The following is an 18,874-nucleotide window of genomic DNA, read 5'->3' as shown; positions in this document are numbered from 1 at the left end:
AAGCATTCATGTCAGGGTTTCTGCCACTGGCTATTTTTGTGACCTTGAGAGAGTTATTTACACTCCCTGAGTTTAAAGCTCCCAGGCCTATAAAGAGAAGCACTGGGCTAGGTGATCCTCAGGACCTTCCTGCATATAATTGCTTTGTAGCATAACCTTATTCCCTTACTCAAAAACTTTCAGTGACTTCCTTCAGGACAGATAATTAAACTACTTGGCCTGATATCCCTGGCTTTCTAGGATCTGGCCCCAACCTGCCTTTTCTAGTAATGCTCCTCAAAATCATCCCTTACCTCCAAGCAATCTGGCTTATCATGGCAATTCCTACATGACATCCCTGCACACCCATTCCCCCACCTGTGCTTCTGGCCCATCCTGCCTCTCAGGAAAATGAGAGTTCTCTAGAAAACCCCATGATGAAGTCTGCCCTGAGCTGTCCCACCACTAGCACTGGATGGAAACAGCTGGAAAACAGAAACCATATTCTGTATACCTACACCCATCCCATCACCTCACCCCGATGCCTCTTACATATTCAACACTCACAAAAATACTCTCCATGAAATATGCCTCCCCAAAAGGACACGTTGCTTCTATTCAGTACATCATTTTCTGCAAGCAACTACACTATATGTATCTAGAACATTTTCCAGCTTCTTGTCTAGATATTATCTTTCAATGACTAATTCTCTTTCAACTTCTAAAGAGTAATTGGTCTTGGTATCTTGTTTTCTGGAAGAAGCTAATTACTCTAGCCATCAGTTCCTGTTATTTCCAGATTAAAATGTCTCAACATAAGAACAAACATGGAGGTAGTTCCTGGATTCTGGCCACTGGCTCCTGATGGCCTTGTGAGGGTAAGCAGGATGCACTGATAGGTCTAAGAAAGTGAAGATTCTCCCATCTCCTAAGGTCAGATTGGCCTTTAAAAACTTAGTGTCATGCCAAGCTCTCTTCCCATGGAACAGGCAACACTCAACATTCCTATCTTCTAAGCATACCTAACAGAAAGAAGAGTGTGTCTCCAAGAAGCGCATTTTCCTTGGTTGCCCTTTTGTGGGAAGACCATGTCAAGTCACAGACAAAGACTTAAATCACATCAGAGAGGTAAACAATTGTCCCTGCCTGGCTCAGCCACTCCCTCCATAAGAGAGAGCTGCCACCAGACTTCAGCCTGCTGCCTGCTTCAGACCCACACTGGTTGGACAGGCTTGTTGTGAGCAAACCCACTGCTGTACCTTCTAGGAGCAATACCTGGTCTTTCCCTCCAAGATCTAAGGAGGAAAAATGGTCAGAGGCTTAGCTCAAGTTCCTTGCTCTTCCCTTTTTTAGAATCAAATCAAATAATGGAAGCCCAGAGTGCCTGCTAAAAAGACTTAGATCTGGAGGCAACATGCCTAGTCACCCCTCCATAATAGGTGTGTGCCAACGTGAAGGCAGGGGCCTTTTCTCAAAAAGAGGGAACAATACCACATTCTCTTAGCCAAGGCACATACATAAGCCCACAAGCCACCCCACAAAATCTCCGGAGTCCTTAAAACAGGCAGATGCATGTTTTGTTTCTCTGATTTTAAGTGATCAGAACCAAGAGGTGTTGAGGGTTCTGCCAAGTGTTGTGGTTCCCCTTCCAGACACCCAAGGCCGTCCATGTGAGCGGACATCACTCTCCCAACATTATAACTTGTTGCCAAATTTGGGATACTTCTTATAGGTTATCTAAAGGGTATATATAACACTTTTGCCATAAGTGTAAAAGTCTGATGGGGACAGCAGGCAAAAGTTTTAGGGAAAGAAGGTGCCTTTCTGAAGGACCACCACACCTTCTAGGCAACCTCAGCATATTTCTGAGAAGAGACATTTTGGAACAAGGACAGACTTGCTCACTGCTTACGGCTGCAGCTCTGGAACACAGGATTTCATGCTTCCCTCTCCAGGAGTTGTGTACTTTGAGAATGTTTTTCTTCACTGATTTTCCTTTTCTTTCTGGAAGGAAGAATCAGAAACTGTCTACTGTGCCCTCTGCTCTTAGAACGTAACAAGAATGGATGAAGGAGTGAAAAAAATATATTATTTTTTAAAAATCCATGTTGTTGGAATTTTTTTCCAAATTAAAAGCCTATGCCCATGTCTTGGTTGAGACGTGGCTGAAAGAGCTATGAGCCCAGGTGGATCATTCAGAAGTCTTGCTCTCATGCGGGGCGGGGGTGAGGGGGGGTCAACTCTGTCTCTGCAGCACAGGACATGTCACATGATGGTTGATTTCGGCTGTATTTTTGCAATTACTCAGAGATGGTCCTTTCCGAGCTTTACTGCAGACCCTTTGTGGTAAGTCTTCTAAGGCACATAAATGAAATGCTCACATCAAGCCCAACAATGAAGCCCTTTGCAGCTGAGCTGAGTCATGCTCTTCTCATTGGTGGTCCCCTCACCTTCCCCATAATTTCATCCTGTTAGCAATAGCCCCTTCCCCACCGCCACCATCACATTTATACTGTGAGTTTCTGTGAACAGAAGCTCACTATTTAAGTCATGTAAACTCCTGGCACTGGGGAAATGTGGGGTAAAATGACCACCAGAAAGTAGCCACATCCTAGAGCTCGACCAAGCAGGACCCTTGTGAGATTTTTATCTCATTTCCTACAGCCCCATTAGCACAGCAGCTTGTGATGAGGTCTAGCTCTGGAAAGTTCTGAGATTCATGAGAAACAAAAGCAAGCCAGGCGAGTTTCTAAAATCCTTCTTAATGAAGAGGCTAAACCCTAGAAAATGAACAGACAGGATGGACAGTCTTAGTGCCCTGCTCATCAATACCCATAATTAATACAGGTCACCCAATGGTCTGTGTCCTTGTCGTAATGCTCCGAGAAGTCACCCTCCTTTTCTGCTCCCTGGCCTTCCAAGGACCATGTCTGAATTAAATCATTCTGCATTCTGTGGCCGAGTACAGTTTAAATCAATAGCGTTATCATACTACAACTCTCCTTTCACGCTCTCCCTAATGCCTAATATTAGTCAAGTTTGCACTGAAATTGATCAGTAACAGAGGGTGCTTTCTCTTAACACCCCCCTCCGCATCGAACCACCCCCCTCCCGCAGCCCTTGGCCTCCCCCAGGAAGCAGGATCCACATTGATTTCTATCTGATTACAGGAGAGCTTGCCCCGACTTTCCCTGGTTACTTAAGCCGGCGTCTCATTGGGTGTCCTTAGAGACCAGGGCTTCGCTCAGGCAGAGAGCGTCTAGACAGTATTCATGACCCATCTGTCTGGCACGGCCCAGCGGATGGCAAACTCTATTAGAACTGAAACCATTTTTCCCTCCTCCTCCTCCCATCCCTCTCTCCCTTTGCGAAGCAGGAATCTGACACTGAAAATTACTATCATTGTTGCAATTCTCAAAATAGCACCGCCAGACTTTCATTAACATCCACGCTAGACTACTAAATATTTAAAGAAGTGGATAAATTTCCTCTGAAGTGGGACAGCCCTTGCACACATGAAAGCAGTCACAGAATCAAAATGTAAATCTAAGAGGTTGTTTTTATCCACGTAAATTTAGTGTCACAGCAGGAGGAAACGATGCCTCAGGTTTATGGAAACTTTCCCTCCCATTTGTTCTCTGCCTTTGTTTATCTGAAAAGGCAGAATTGCCTTTCAAGACCCGACAAGATTTTAATTGATCCGAAAACTGTCTTGGAGAAACAAAGGCAGCAAAGCAAAGGGGAGGGCCGGGGAAGAGCACCACCCCCCCCCCCGCCCCTCATCCCCCACCCCCTGCCTTCAGCAGCGAAGGAGGGTGAGCCGGCTGCTAGTGCCTCCTCCTCGGGGCGGCCTCACCCTACGAAACCCATCCAGGTGGAATGTTGCCAGTGATAACCTGGAATTTGATCCCGCTCAGCTGAAGAGATGCGTATCCCTTCTCCTCGCCTCGTTTTAAATACCATCCTGGATCATTTTCGTACAAGTCGATAATTGTTTTGTCGTGGGTTCTTTTTCCTTTTTTGAGTTGAAAAAGGGGTGGGGAGCCCTGTCAAAAAATAGACACCACTCTGTAGAACAGCTTGCTTCACTGAAAGCGGCCTCTCCTACCGGCCTTGACTGACGTAAACCAGAATTCAGCAAGCGGGACCTCCAGAACACGAGCCACCCCGCCGTGCGTGAGGACAATGCAAGATGCTGGAAGACTTTTGTCCCTCCCTCCCTGCAGTCAGCAGTATCAAGGGTCCAAGCTGCTGAGTTGCTTAAGGGCCCAGGAAACAGGCAGGGGCCTCCGTTCACTGGGACAACTGAAGGGCCTGGTGTGCACATAAGATCAGGAGGGAATTAAGGGGTCTAGAGCTGCAAGCCCACATCTGGCCGAGGAGGGCTCTTGGGGCTCACAGCAGGTGAAAAGGGGAGAGTAAAGGCAGAAAGAGCTGCTCCGCTCTTTGGGTCCCGTCCAGCTTGAGCCACACAGTCTGTCATGTTTATAGGGTAGCTGTCATCACCCTGTCCCAATGGGGAAAGTTAGAGCGGGAAACTGATTTCCCCCAAATCATATAAATAGTACACAGCCTGGGCAGAATTGAAGGAGGATTTAATTAATTAATTAGTGGAAGAAACCCATGATCCCTGACACACTAGGACGACTGGGTTAAGTTTTTGTAATCTATTTGAAAATCCAGGATGAAACCAAGATTATCATCATCTATAGATCGATTAAAAATTGTCATATAAATTATTGCTCTTAGAACACTCACTTCTATGGGCCTTCATAATAACAGCCTGTTTGATCTCCAGCCCCAAATGCTACAAATCTTTAAAAACAGATGAGTAAATCCTTACCTTCAAAAAAAAAAAAAAGGAAAAAAAATACCCAGAAACAAAAACAAAACCACAGCCTAATCACAGATTCCTAGTTGTGTGAGTCTGAATAAATTATCTAACCTCTCTGAGCACTATTTCCTATGAGAACTTTTCTAGGATGGTTTTGATAAATGAGATGATGCATGTAAACACTTGGCACTCAGTAAGGTGAGCTCTCTGCCTACCTTATCCCTACCCCTGAAGCTGCAAGCCTTCAGATAAACTCTTTGTACACACCCCAGCCCCCATTGCACACTGGTCATCAGAGAAAGGGAGCAGTGTTTCTGATGAAACACATGGGAACCAGAAGTGGGTAAAAAACTAGGGTCAGAGAGCTCCTGGTGTGCACTTCTGTTCTTTAGCATTCGGGATGACTAAGAGATTAAGAGTGGGAGGGATCTGACAGGTGTCCCAGTGCACACTCCTCACAAGCAGTATTCCTGCTGAGACTTTGCTGAGAAATACAAATAATTATCTATGAAAGATATGACTGAGGCAACTGGCAAGAGTTTAGTGTGACATATATATTGGAAAATAGTACTGTGTCTAACATTACATTTTGGGGGTTTGGGTAACTATGTCATGATTATGAAAGAGACCTTTTCTTTTTCTTAGGATACACATTGAAGGATTTTGAGGTAAAGAGACATGATGTCTACAACTTACTATAAACTGGTTCAGGAAAAAAATGAAAATGTTAATATAGAGAGACAGAATGATAAAAAGGATAAATTTTATAACTTAATTATTTGAAAATTATTTCAAAATGAATTTTAAAAGACAGCAAACAGAGAAACAGGGTTGTAAATGTAATATTTATTGAGCATCTACTATGTACCAGGCATTGTTATAATTGTTTCACCTAAACTATTTTATTAAATCCTCAGAACAACGCTTTGAAGGAAATACCAATATCATTATCATCATTCTACGAATGAGAAAATCAAGATAGGAAGAGGTGAAGCAACTTGCTGAAAGCTACAATCAGTAAGGGATGACTGCAGGATTGGAACTCAGGACTTGATATTATAATTTATATATTTTAAATAAATTATAGAGCTAGCCTGGGACCCTAATCACAGTTCAAAACATTGGGTCTATAGGAAAATATGTTCTCCAGGAGTAATAAGAAACCCAGGGTGCTAGGGATGCATTGGCCTAAAACTGGGACCTGCCCTGGTAGGACTAATCAGGTAAGTGAAGCTACACACCATGCCCACACAGACACACTCCCATACTTCCACACTCGTGTATGCACAGACCACACACATTCACACACTCTAGCACATTCACTCACGTCTCTTTAGGACCTGCAGGAAGTATTTCACATCTCTTCCGGGCTTGGCACGAACCAGCCCTTCATATAAAGCATGTGGATATTCAGAAGCCGAGGACTGATATTCAGAGGGTTGCTGTATTGGGAAACCTTGACCTCCAAAAAGCAGTAAGTCTATCATACTGTTGGTCACAGGATAAATTAAAGTAGGCTTATACTCTGGTTAGTTTGGGTGTATATGGTAACCTAATATATATTGCAATGACAGATGATTTGGGGGATAGACCTTATTGTCATCTCTTTCTGAGTCCTATCACGCAGGCTGCCAGGACTGTATAGATTATTTTTGACTCTTTGGATCCATCGGCAGAGTACTTGACCATGCAAACAGAAATTTCTTTACATCCTCTGACCTGACCTGAGTTTTCTAAAATAATCACATTCATCCATTCACTCAGTATATACATACAGGGCCATGAACCACATGATATATATTATATGCATTATATACCATATATGCCATCACTATATGCTATATAGTGGCCACATTACCATATGTTACACATGTCACATACCGTATGCTGTATATGCCATGCACCATGCTGTTTATGCCACATGCTATTGTGGGCACCAGGGCTACCGCAGAAAACCTTATAGTCCCTGTTCACTGAAGGTCATCCTACAGCATGCTGAGAAATAGCAGAGGAAGGATAAATGGTTTTCAACTGAATACAATAAACACTTCTTATGTGTCCATATATGTACTGCCCATGCTATGTTAGCAGTATCAGTATTCCAAAGATATAAGCATAGCCCCTGCCTTCAAAGAGCTTACTATCTGGTGGGAACTATACTCGTATACACATAATGATCACGCAGAACAGACAGCACCTTAGGGAGGGCACCAAGTGCTGCAGGGTTCTGAGCAGGAGAAATTGTTTCTGGCTTTGGGGAGGGGATCAGAGGAAGGGTGACCAGCTTGATATAACAGGCAGCTGGCCAAAACACTAAAAAAGATGCCAAATGAGAAACTGGTCTGAGTTGGAGGAAAAAAAAAAATCATTGCTTCAGCTTTGGATACTCAGGGTTTAGGAGAGCAGAGTATAGCCCTGGGGTCTGCACACTGGGTACAGCAGAAGGTGGTGGGCTCAGAGGCACAGGGCTGTAGGAAGCTCAGAGTGCAAGGGAGATGAAGGATCAACAGGGTGAGGTGAAGGAGCAGGCATGAGGGAGTGAGCTCAAGAGGCTCCTGGGTGCTGCGAAATTGGACAGACCCTCCACTCCTGGAGTTTCACCTGTTTAAAAAGGCCACTGGAGATCCAGAATCCTGGATAAGACCCGGGTGTTGGGTCACGCCAAGTGCAGCAGAGGGGTTTCCCAAAACGTTCCATATATATATATCAAATGTGCTTTAGGAGCCCCTGGGTAGCTGGGTCGGTTAAATGTCTGCCTTTGGCTGAGGGCATGATCCTGGAGTCCCAGGATGGAGCCCCAAGTAGGGCTCCCTGCTCAGTGGGGAGTCTGCTTCTCCATCTTCCTCTGCTCTGCCCCCTGCGGCAAGTCGGCTTCTCCCTCTGCTCCTCTTCCTGCTGGTGACCTCTCTCTCAAATAAATAAATAAAATCTTTTTTAAGATGTGCTTTAATTCATCAGTTCATAATGACACATAAAGAAAATCTCATTGGTTACCTGTGAAGGGTGACAGGGAACTTTCTCATTGTAAAGAAAACTGATCCTATATGATACGGTAATCACATAGTTAATGGGGAGTTTCACTTTATAGAAGCATTCCCCACTAGTAAATGGAGAAAAAAAGTGACAGAATTAGGTTATGACCATTTTGCAACCCCTCATGACTGATGGGCCTCTGGGAAGGAAGAAAATGGTGCTGGTGAAGCCACTTCACACACACAATATTCAAATGTAAATCTCCTCAAACTCTAGATTTAACTACCAACTGACAGGGATTAGAGGGGCTAGAGGAGCACATGTAGTGACTTCAGGAGAAAGCAGTCAGCAAAAGCCTGAGTATGGAAACCCTATGGAAGACACAACCCAGACCCTTCTACCAAAAATTACAAGAAGTTAGGGAGTGTACTATAGAGTAAAAATTTCTTGAGGGGCATATCAATCCCTCTTGGAGAAATATTTGGAGCCTCTTTGGATCCTGGTTCAAACAAACTGCAAACAGAATAAAACAACATACACATTTATGAGACAACTGAAGAAATATGAACTCTGACGGGATAGTTGACAGTAGTGGCTGTTAATGTTTTCCAAAATAATTTCAGTAAAAAAAAAAAAAAAAAAAAAAGGTCCGGTCTTTGTAAAGCCAGGTTGTATGTTTTCCCCATGGTTATAAGCCTGGTCCCAAATATAAAATACTGGGGTAATCACTTCATAATATACGTTAAAAAAAAAAAAAAGATCCGGTCTTTGTGAAGCCTGGTTGTATGTTTTCCCCATGGTTATGAGCCTGGTCCCAAATATAAAATACTGTGGTAATCACTTCATAATATACGTAAGTCGGATCCTTATGCTATACACCTTCAACTTACACAGTGCCACATGTCAATTCTATCTTAAGAAAACTGAATGAATGAATGAACAAACAAACAAACATACTCGCCAGGTGGAGAGAGCTAGCAGAAGACGGGAAGGTGAAGCACAGGGTAGTATAGCTCAGTGCCTAAAGGTGAATTGAGCCTAGGTGCAAGTCCCTTTCAGTGTGGGGTTGCGGGGGTGGAGAGAGGACTATGAGAAGAACTGGTTTCGGAAGGAAGACACTCAACTAAGGTTTTAATATGTTAAATTTTATTTTATTTGGTTGTCACTACCCTAAATGGCCTTGGGCCAAAAAAAAAAAAAGTCCTTCTTCAAAAGTCCTGAAGTTAAAATCCTGGCTTAATTGGGTACACTTTATTAGCTTTAGTTCATTGGATTTTGAGATTGAGTTTTATGAGACCACCTATGGAGAAAGAAGCAACTTCTCCCTCCCGTTGAGATGGGAGCTCCTCCACTCCCCGATTTCCCTGAATCGGACCCCCTCAGTTAATTGGAAATTCCACTGATGCTGAAAGTGAAAGTTGTTCTGATTAACGGCTGGCTTCGTTTCAACTTTGGGCTCACTATTAAGGTCTAGCGGCATGAATTCTTTAGCTGTGATTGCTTAAGGAAGGGTTGTTTTTGCCAGCCTCCCCAAAGGACATGGCTCCTCTCAAGGGTACTCAGTGATTGCTTCTGGGAAGTCAGAGGAACTCTGCGCTCTCCCTGACCAAGATGTGGCACAAGGGCTTTGAAAATGTCATGTAACAGGAAATACTCAGCCTGGTAGGAATGGTGAGGCAGGGTTCACTAAAAGTCTGGGAGCAGCAATGCAAGCATCACCCAGGGCGACAGGTGAGCTGTGCAGCTCTCCCCCACAGACGCACAGCAGACCCACAGGCAGTTCAGTGCTTTTCAGAGATGGACAGAAAGTGTAGCATGACTTATTGACTTTTCTCTATGGGCCCAACCTACCTTTCCCACCCTATCTCAGGCGACCTGCTACCCCATCCTTCTCCCCACAATCGTGCTATCCTTGGCCTTGACACTCTGTTCCTCTCCACGCCTCCCTGCACACCTCCTCCAGAAAGCCACCATGACTACTCGTCCAACCAAAACAATTCTCTCTAACCTACTGAACCACAGTAGCTAAGCTACTGCTTAGCTCTCACTACGCTATGCTTGTATTTAGCTTTCAGTTCCCCAACTTGACTATCAGCACTGTGGTCACAGGATCTATGTTTTTCTTCATCCCACACAATTCCTGGTACAATGATCAAACAAGGCACTTAATAATTTTTTTGTAAATATAATAATTTGTATAAAAATAATTTTATTTTTCTACACAATAAGTCATTTTATTTGTATAATTTGTATCTTTAGCGCTCAAAAGTACAATATTTTGATGGAGCAGCCAAGAGAAAAGACATGAGAAAAACTGGCATTTAGGCTGACAACATTTTTCCTCTTCTATTAAAAAAAAGTGCATCCAGGAAAATTCTTTCCTTGTGAGACAACCAACAGCCTAGTCCTCCACATCTATGCAAACCCTTTGAGGCTCATAGAAAAATAAACCAACCTCAGTCAATGGATGACCTAACCATAGTTCGTGAAGCAGATAAAGCAGTCAAAAACACTCAGTTTAGGGGCTTCTGCATGGCTCAGTCAGTTAAGCATCTGACTTTGGCTCAGGTCATGATCCCGGGATCCTGGGATTGAGCCCCACATCGGGCTCCCTGCTCATCTGAGAGCCTCCTTCTCCCTCTCCCTGCTGCTCTACCTACTTGTGCACTCTCTCTGTCAAATAAAATAGACTCTTCATTAAAGTTAAAACAGAAAAATAAAAAACCCACCCAGTTTAGGTTGCAAAAACATTTTTTCAAGGGAAAAGCTAGTTAGAGCTACTGTAAGTGCCTCCATTATTATTAGCATTCATGACCTCACAAATGACAGTAACTTTTTCTTTCTAACTTTAATCTAGGGTAAATTTTAGTAAATATCAAATGAGACAGAGATGACCCAAACATCCTAGCCATGGTGCATGCTCACAGCCAGTAACATAGGCAAAAAACGGAGTCTAGCTCATCTGGAAATCCAGAAGATTCCAGTTTGCTTTACCATAAGCACAATCAAATAGCAGAACACTGAATGTTCCCTATGGGTGGGAACAAAGCAGGTCAAGTAAATGAATCTTGTTCTTAAACAGGAACAAGGAGGAAGCACTATGTATTTTTCTGAAATGTGACATTCTATGGGTAAGAATTCCTGTAGAACTTGAAGTTCTTGAGGCAGAGAGGAAGGAGAGCCTCATCATCAGAGTTAGTACTCTGTGAAGGGTATACTGTCCATCTACTGGAGGAAATGTGTTGGTAGATCCATAAAAACCCACTTTCAAATAGAGAGCTTCTAACCTTTGCTATGCAGCTATTAACAGGAAATAACATATCCTTTGTTAATTCTACATTCTTGCCCAGTAGGGTATGGGGAAGAAAATATATTCACTCAATATTAGATCATCTTCCGGCATCAACAAAGAGCGAGGAGGCTACAACTCTTCCCAAAGACTCCTGACAACAAAGAACATACTGGTGACAATAAACTCAGAGCAGGTGTCCCATATGACAAGGGAACCTAGCTTCCCTCTGGTGCCTTTGAAGAACTGGGGGAAAGGAGTGCAGAGGGGGCTGCTGGCTAGATCAGAGCAAGCTGCCCTCAGCTGAGCAGGGAGAAGTTGGTAGGAAGCATCTAGAATCTGTAAAAATGAACTCACCTTTGGATACCTGCAAAGTCCTGTTACATATGAAGACTGACTCTGGCATTAGAGACAGAGGACACAAGCCATGGTGGTTCACCTCCCCAAGAAATGGCCACACAATGAGACAGGATGATAAGAATAATGATGCAATTATATAGACTATGCTTTTCATGTATATCATTTCACTTAAATTCTCACAGCAACCTTATATGGCAGAGAACTCTTCCCCTTACACAAAAAAGAAAACTAAGTCTTAAAGGGGTTTAGTCACTTCCTTAAGCTGGAACTTGAACCCAAGTCTACTTGAAGCCACAGCCATGGTCTTAAACTTTGGTCTTATGTCTCCTGGTTTTTGCCTTAATCTCCCATTTTAGCTAAAAGGACACAACAAGTTTTAGTTATATCTGAACAGCAGGGACCAACAGTTTGTCAACAGGATCTTAAGGTTCCTAGTAGGATAAACTTTTGTGGCTGCCTGGGCAACGTGGAGACATTTATAGATGTAACTCCTTCACCTAGCTTTAAGCAAAATTAAAGCATTCAGATCATTAAAAATGAATGAAAAAGATATCTGGAAATAGGCTTTAAAGACCAGAAAGTACTACTCTTGAAAAAGGGAGAGAGATGGGAAGAAGGGAAGGGAAGGGAAGGGAAGGGAAGGGAAGAGAAGAGAAGAGAAGAGAAGAGAAGAAAAAGGAAGGTAAGAGAAGGGAAGATTCAATATAGTAAGAGGACTGCAGCTGAACTACCCTGAAGTGAAGGGGAAGCACCTTCAAGATACAGAGAAACAGTCTCCAAAGTGCCCCAGGTTAGAGGGCCAAAGGTTTGGTCTGCCTGCTTTTCATACAGAACTCTCAATCCAGTGAAAGTAGCATACGATTTTAAGACAGTTTATCATGTAATGTGTTTGCTATTACTCAAGTCCAGAGAAACAAAACATTGCCTTTACATTGTTCTTTTCTTCTACGACCCACTGACTTGAGTCTAGTTGACCTACATCAAGTGCTTAGTACCATTTCTGTGCTTTATGACCATCCCACTTAATCCTTACAATGCTCATTCTCATGCTCCATCTTGCAGATAAGGTCACAGAGCTGCCCCATTATTAGGCGAGTGCTGTGGCCTGGATCCCAACCCAGCAGGCAGACTTGGAGTAGGCAGGACAATTCACTGTGAAGATCCTTTCCCTGTGTCCAGGCAATCAGCATTATGCAAATTACAGTACGGATGACCATAAAGTTACTCAGTTATTGCTTCTAGAAAGTCCAAGGAACTCTGCTCTCCACAACCAAGATGTGGCACAAGGTCTCTGAAAATATCACCACAAGAAACACAAGGACCAGACACCAAGAAAGTATACTCTTAACCTTAAATTGTCTTCTCAAAGTATAGAGATGGGACTCTAAGGACAGTCAATATAAGAAAAAGCAAACTGACAACAGAAAAACTTGATGAGAATTATTGCACTATTACACTCCAAAATTTAGCAAGCATAAATAAAAGGCTTCAATCTCACTAGGTATGGTCATTTTCTGAGTTTGCTTTCAATATTAAAATAAAGCAAGAATAGAGAAAAACATTTCTTTTAAAAAAAAAAAATCTCCTCTTATTTCACATTATAGTATTAGTATTTATGCAGTCTGATGGCCATAACAAAAATTTGAAATCTGTAAATAAAAAATATATATAACTTTTCAAAATAATGGCAGTAAAACTTGGGAAAGAAGCAAATTTCAACAAATGATTTTAGTAGGACCCCATGAAGAGGAGAAAACATCCCTTTTGGACCTGTTATTTCAAAGACATTCTCATCATTAAGCCACTTCACTTAGCTCAAGAAAACAAGTTTCCTAAGAGAAGTTCAGCAGTGTTTCAAAGCTGACTGCTTACTCCTTTCTCTTCATAAAAACCATGAGATCAAAACATCGATGAACTTCAAACTCTGATTTCACCTTTTCAAGTTCAAGAAATGCTCAAAGCCTCGGCCTTGGGATTCACACATGTAAACACCTTACTTAACTTGTTTTCCATCTAGTGCCAAACAGAAAAACACAAAATCAGAACCTTTTTCAAGTCCCATATAAATTTTTCTATTTTCTTATTTTAATTACATGACAAATTATGAACTCTCCATAATTTCTTTGCTTATTTAAAATTTTAAAATCATTATCTTAAATTACTCTAAAAACTTTCTACAAAACTGACATGAATACTAACCCAAAATATTATTTCTTTTTTTATTTTTTTAACTTAATTTAATTTTTGTGTGTGTGTGTGTTCCAAAATTCATTGTTAATGCACTACACCCAGTGCTCCATGCAATATGTGCCCTCCTTAATACCCATCCCCAGGCTCACACAACCCTCACCCCCCTCCCCTCCAAACCCCTCAGTTTGTTATCCAGTTAGTGTTTCTAAGTAGTCAAAGCCTATTCCAAAACACAGCACCACTGGCCATCTCTGAAAGTAGAATGAATTTTCTACTTTTAGACACACCATCTTTCTATAATGAAAGAAAAAAAAATTTCCCTTTGTGAAAGTACAAACTCTCTTTTCTTAACCAAAAATCAACATCCTTTCCCTTTCCCTATGACCCCACCTCCCAACCATTTCAAAAAACAGAATCCGACTTAACGATACCAAGGTAAGTAGAGGGACTTACAGTTGAAGATGCCAGGAGGTGGGTGCTCGGTCACCAGGAGACAATTTTCTTCATCACTGTTGTCCCCACAGTCGTTCTGTTGGTTACAGACCAGTGAACCAAGATACAAGCATTTACCGCTGGTGCAGGTGAATTTGCACTCTGAAAAAATACAATATAGAGCATAAAGTAGTCAATGCAAGGCTGATGCTCTTGAATTTCCCCCCCCTCCCTATTTGTGTGCCATGGTAATTTGGGAAATCAGTCTATGTGTAGATACTAAAAAACTGAACTCAGAGAGGGCTCTCTTGGAAAGGACTTTTATCCTATGAAACACACAAGACGGTGTCCCAGCCAGGGGAACTCTGGGGTCTGCGGTATATTACTCACTCCATGTCTCTAATCCAAAAATGAATAATACAGGTGTTTTCCTTCCATGACCTGCCCAGCAAAAGTCATAGATACAGGGCTCTTATTTTGCGTGAACACATCTGTGGCAGTTTCCCAAGCCTCCAAGAATGTGGGGAGCCTTGGAAACAGCAGCTGGGGGTCCAGCAGAACTTGGGAGTTCAAGCTTAACAAAAGGAGGCTTGTATATTTTATTTCCAACTTGTCACTGGATGTTGTGAAGCTCTGAGCAAAATATTTAACCTCTCTGGTATTCATTCATCTCATGCCTAAGAAAAACCAATTTTAATAGCAGGCAAAGGTAGCACTGACTTTATAACGCAAAACATAGGAAAATAATGGGTGCTCTCTGCTACCTGAGAAGCACACAGCCATGCTGGATATGAAATCTCTGAAATCTCTACAAATCAGTAAAAGAAAATGGAATTTACTTTTGTAAGACTTTGAAATAAATTTGCAAACTCAACACATTACTATCAATGTAAGCATTAAAGGATAATGGAAATTACACAATTATATACACGTGGGCGCATAATATAGACATCTATGTCTATCTTACATGGCGTATCACCTTGCATTCTGTGAGCTTTCTCCTAGGAGAACCCACAAAAGCTGGCGAAACTCACATAGTATATACAAATCCGGGGCTAGGAAACAAAACCTCAGGAAAAGCACCGCAGACCCCAGTTGGTGCTGCCTATCACAGCCTCTTCATTTCTCCTCTATTTTGTCTGCCTAGAATATGGGTGGCAGGCCTGGATCAAATCCAAGGTCCTTTCAACTCCAAACTTCCATTATTCAAATAAAAGGTTGGGCATCAGCACACCAAGGCCTCCTCCAGCTATCCTAACAACAAACAGGGCTGCAAAGAGAATAACCTTTTTACCTGTTGCAAAGAGACAGGGGACTTAAATCCTCAAAGTATTTCTGTGACCCAGTATGAAAGGGATATTACAGTTCTGCATGTGTTCCCATATTCCTAAAAGAGTATAGAAGATACCAGCCCACCCCCTGACCTAGTTTAGAATAGCATGTGAACACAGCCCAACTGCACGTCTACAAGTTCATCACTGGCCAGAGTGTCCAGGTTAAGAAATTTGTGTGCTAAATGCAATCCAGGCCATGTGGTGGGAACACTGCTAATGCCAAATGCTCTTCCCATAAGGTAGAAATATTAAAATCCAGCTGTTTGAAATCACATTTATGAAGTGACTTTTTTTTAAAACTTAATGGAAAAAAGGGATGTCAAGAAAAGAATTTATCTTTCTTTCCAAAAGAAATATTAGAGTTCAGATTAATACCAAACATGAAAAGGACATTAGCCAAAAATAGGCTGATGCTGTTGAAATGGTAAGTGGAATGAAGGGAATACTAATCTAAATTGAATTAAACTCCAACTAAAAGATTAACCATCGCTGTGGTTTGAAAGGATCTCAGGTGAGACTACCACGTTCCAGTTTAAGTGGAACTTTAAACCAGCAAGAACTTGAAACTACCCCCACATGTTACTCATTTCAACTTGTTCAGGGAAGACCTAGTCCAGAGAACAAAATGTTCATTCAAGGAAATGAATTATGTGATTCATTCACATATATTATCAATATTTTAGCCCCTTCTCTGTTATGTGCCAGGTATCAAAACATGCAAACACAAGAGATGAAAGAGTAGCTCTCTTCAAAGGGCTTACAACATGAATTTTTTTTTTTTTTAAAGATTTTATTTATTTATTTGACAGAGAGAGACCACAAGTAGGCAGAGAGGCAGGCAGAGAGAGAGAGGAGGAAGCAGGCTCCCTGCTGAGCAGAGAGCCCGATGCGGGACTCGATCCCAGGAACCTGAGATCATGACCTGAGCCGAAGGCAGCGGCGTAACCCACTGAGCCACCCAGGCGCCCAACAACATGAATTTTTTTAATAACATGAGTAGTGACCAATATATTTTCTCTTTCCAAGGACATATTTTCCTTCTTTCTATCCTTCACATCTAGAGCACTGCCTAGCAAGTAAAAGGTGCTCAATGAATCACACATTTGTTGAAAAAAATGAATGATTTAATCTAAGCCTTGTAAGGACTCTGTGAAATAATTAAGGTAGATATTATTCCCATTTCATAGATGAAGAAATTAAGACTCAAGAGATTGAACAACTTGCCCATAATTAAACTCCTAATAAATGGCAAAATCCAGTTTCCGAGTCTGCTTTCATGAATGTGTAAGATTCATTTGTAATGAGGATCCCACATATGTAACAAGATTCTCAAAACAGTTTATTTTCTTAAGTAGGCTTAACATTACTCAAGATGCATTAACAAGGCTTTTGCTGCTGATGTGCTTAGAAAGCTCTTATTCTTAGATAATTGCAAACATCGACATCAACCCATAGAATTTCAAATTCAAAAAATCTAAATCTTCTCAATGGTAAGTCATTAACTAAGTATCAAGCTAAAGGTCTTTCCATTACATGGCCACTTGAATCAAAACAACTAGATTGAAATTTTGAATCTATTGACTTCTGGATGTGATTTAGAAAATACTAGAAAATTGCTATAATGTTATTAAGTGTTAAAGATTAATGCTAAAGGTGGAATGAAATTGCAGAGTAAAACATCTAAGGTAACATAATGGTATCAACAGAAGCAGGTTTTCTTTTTTTTTCTTTTTTTAAAATTTAAATTCAACTTAATTAACATAAAGTATATTATTAGTTTCAGAAGTAGAATTTAGTGATTCATCAGTTGCGTATAATACCCAGTGCTCGTTCCATCAAGTGAGAGGCAGGCTTTCAACTAGATCTGGCCTTCAAGGCCATCTCCACCATACTTGGCTATCCAAAAGTCCAGCGTGTTCAGACATTAGTGAGTAGTCCTCTAATAACCAAATTATTGTGATACTTGAAACAAACTAAGAGCCCTAGATGAGAGGCTCTAACCTTAGCTGTGTACAGGAATCCCCTGGGCATCTTTCAACATTTCTGGGGATGCCTAGGTGGCTCAGTTGGTTAAGCAGCTGCCTTCGGCTTAGGTCATGATCCCAGAGTCCTGGGATCGAGTCCCACATCGGGCTCCTTGCTCAGCAGGGAGCCTGCTTCTCCCTGGGGCGCCTAGGTGGCTCAGTGGGTTAAGCCTCTGCCTTCAGCTCAGGTCATGATCTCAGGGTCCTGGGATCAAGCCCCACATTGGGCTCTCTGCTCAGCGGGGAGTCGGCTTCCTCCTCTCTCTGTGCCTGCCTCTCTACCTATTTGTGATCTCTGTCTGTCAAATAAATAAATAAAATCTTTAAAAAACAACATTTCTGATGCCTGAGCGCCAGCCTAGGCAACTGTTCGCAGTGGTCCAAGTTGCAACATGGGCAGCAGTTGTTACTAAAGATCCTTAGAATGACTCTGATGGGCAGTGAGGATGAAGAACCACTGCCTCCTAAGAATTAGATAACTTATTTATATTAAGCCCCTTTTTAAGTTAATAGTTTTTTATTGGAATGTTTAGTCGGTATTTGGTAATTTACTAAAAATTTCTCTCTTAAAATAGGCAGGTATTTTGATGATTCTTGGACATTAATCCTAGTTGTTACAACTCTGTACTGCCAATAGGGTATTTCAGAAGCTTTAGGACCAAAGGTTTGACCTCCAAACTACATTTTGACCCACTAAAGATAGAAAACTAACTCAATGAAATAAAACTCATGTGAGAGAAAGAAGATAGAAGAATAAAAAATTTTTCTTACTATATTTCATCCATTCTTTGTTGAGTATTTCTTGTATATACTTATTGAGTATTTCTGCCAAGCCTTAAGTTGAAGGATATCAAAGATTGCTTAAACACTGGAAATATTTTGGCTACAAATTCATGATGAATTCAGATGTGTAATACTGGAATGGACTATAGAATGAACAACTCAGGAACTTAGTTTTTCCTTCAGGAGCTATAGACATAATTTAAAAATCTGTAATACTTAAATAACTCTTCTCCCTTAAAGTTGGGAATTCTTTTTAATTTAATTTAATTTATTTATTTGACAGAGAGAGAGAGATCACAAGTAGGTGGAGAGGCAGGCAGAGAGAGAGAGAGGGGAAGCAGGCTCCCTGCTGAGCAGAGAGCCTGACTTGGGGCTCGATCCCAGGACCCTGGGACAATGACCTAAGCTGAAGGCAAAGGCTTAACCTTTGAGCCACCCAGCTGCCCCAAAGTTGGAAATTCTTAAATGAAGAAAATGGAATTTCTTTCTACAATAACTCTCTGTTTCTTATGAAAAAGTTTCCAGAATCAGCAACAGATTTTAGAAGCACTTTATATACTCTAAGCAATACAGAATTTCCTCCAAATTTAGGGTCTTCTTTAGTTTTTCTACATACCTACATAAAGCTTTCTGATGATTTTATGACTTTCAATTGTCATAGCTTCATAAAATACTA

The 18,874-nt window shown here is 41.5% G+C and overlaps 1 protein-coding gene across 8 annotated transcripts in view; it reads right to left on the bottom strand.

The window, feature by feature from the left end:
* Window positions 1-18,874, bottom strand: part of LDLRAD4 (low density lipoprotein receptor class A domain containing 4) — a 417,129-nt gene that overhangs the window by 183,976 nt on the left and 214,279 nt on the right. For all 8 annotated transcript variants that reach the window (XM_059139069.1, XM_059139067.1, XM_059139075.1 and 5 more), the window contains one exon: window positions 14,079-14,219. In XM_059139069.1, the coding sequence (XP_058995052.1) occupies window positions 14,079-14,219 (141 nt within the window). The remainder of the gene's footprint in view (window positions 1-14,078; window positions 14,220-18,874) is intronic.

Source organism: Mustela lutreola, chromosome 11, assembly GCF_030435805.1.
Source record: "Mustela lutreola isolate mMusLut2 chromosome 11, mMusLut2.pri, whole genome shotgun sequence".
Taxonomy (NCBI): Eukaryota; Metazoa; Chordata; class Mammalia; order Carnivora; family Mustelidae; genus Mustela; species Mustela lutreola.
Note: the sequence above shows the minus strand (reverse complement) of the source record. Positions and strands in the feature narration are given on the sequence as shown.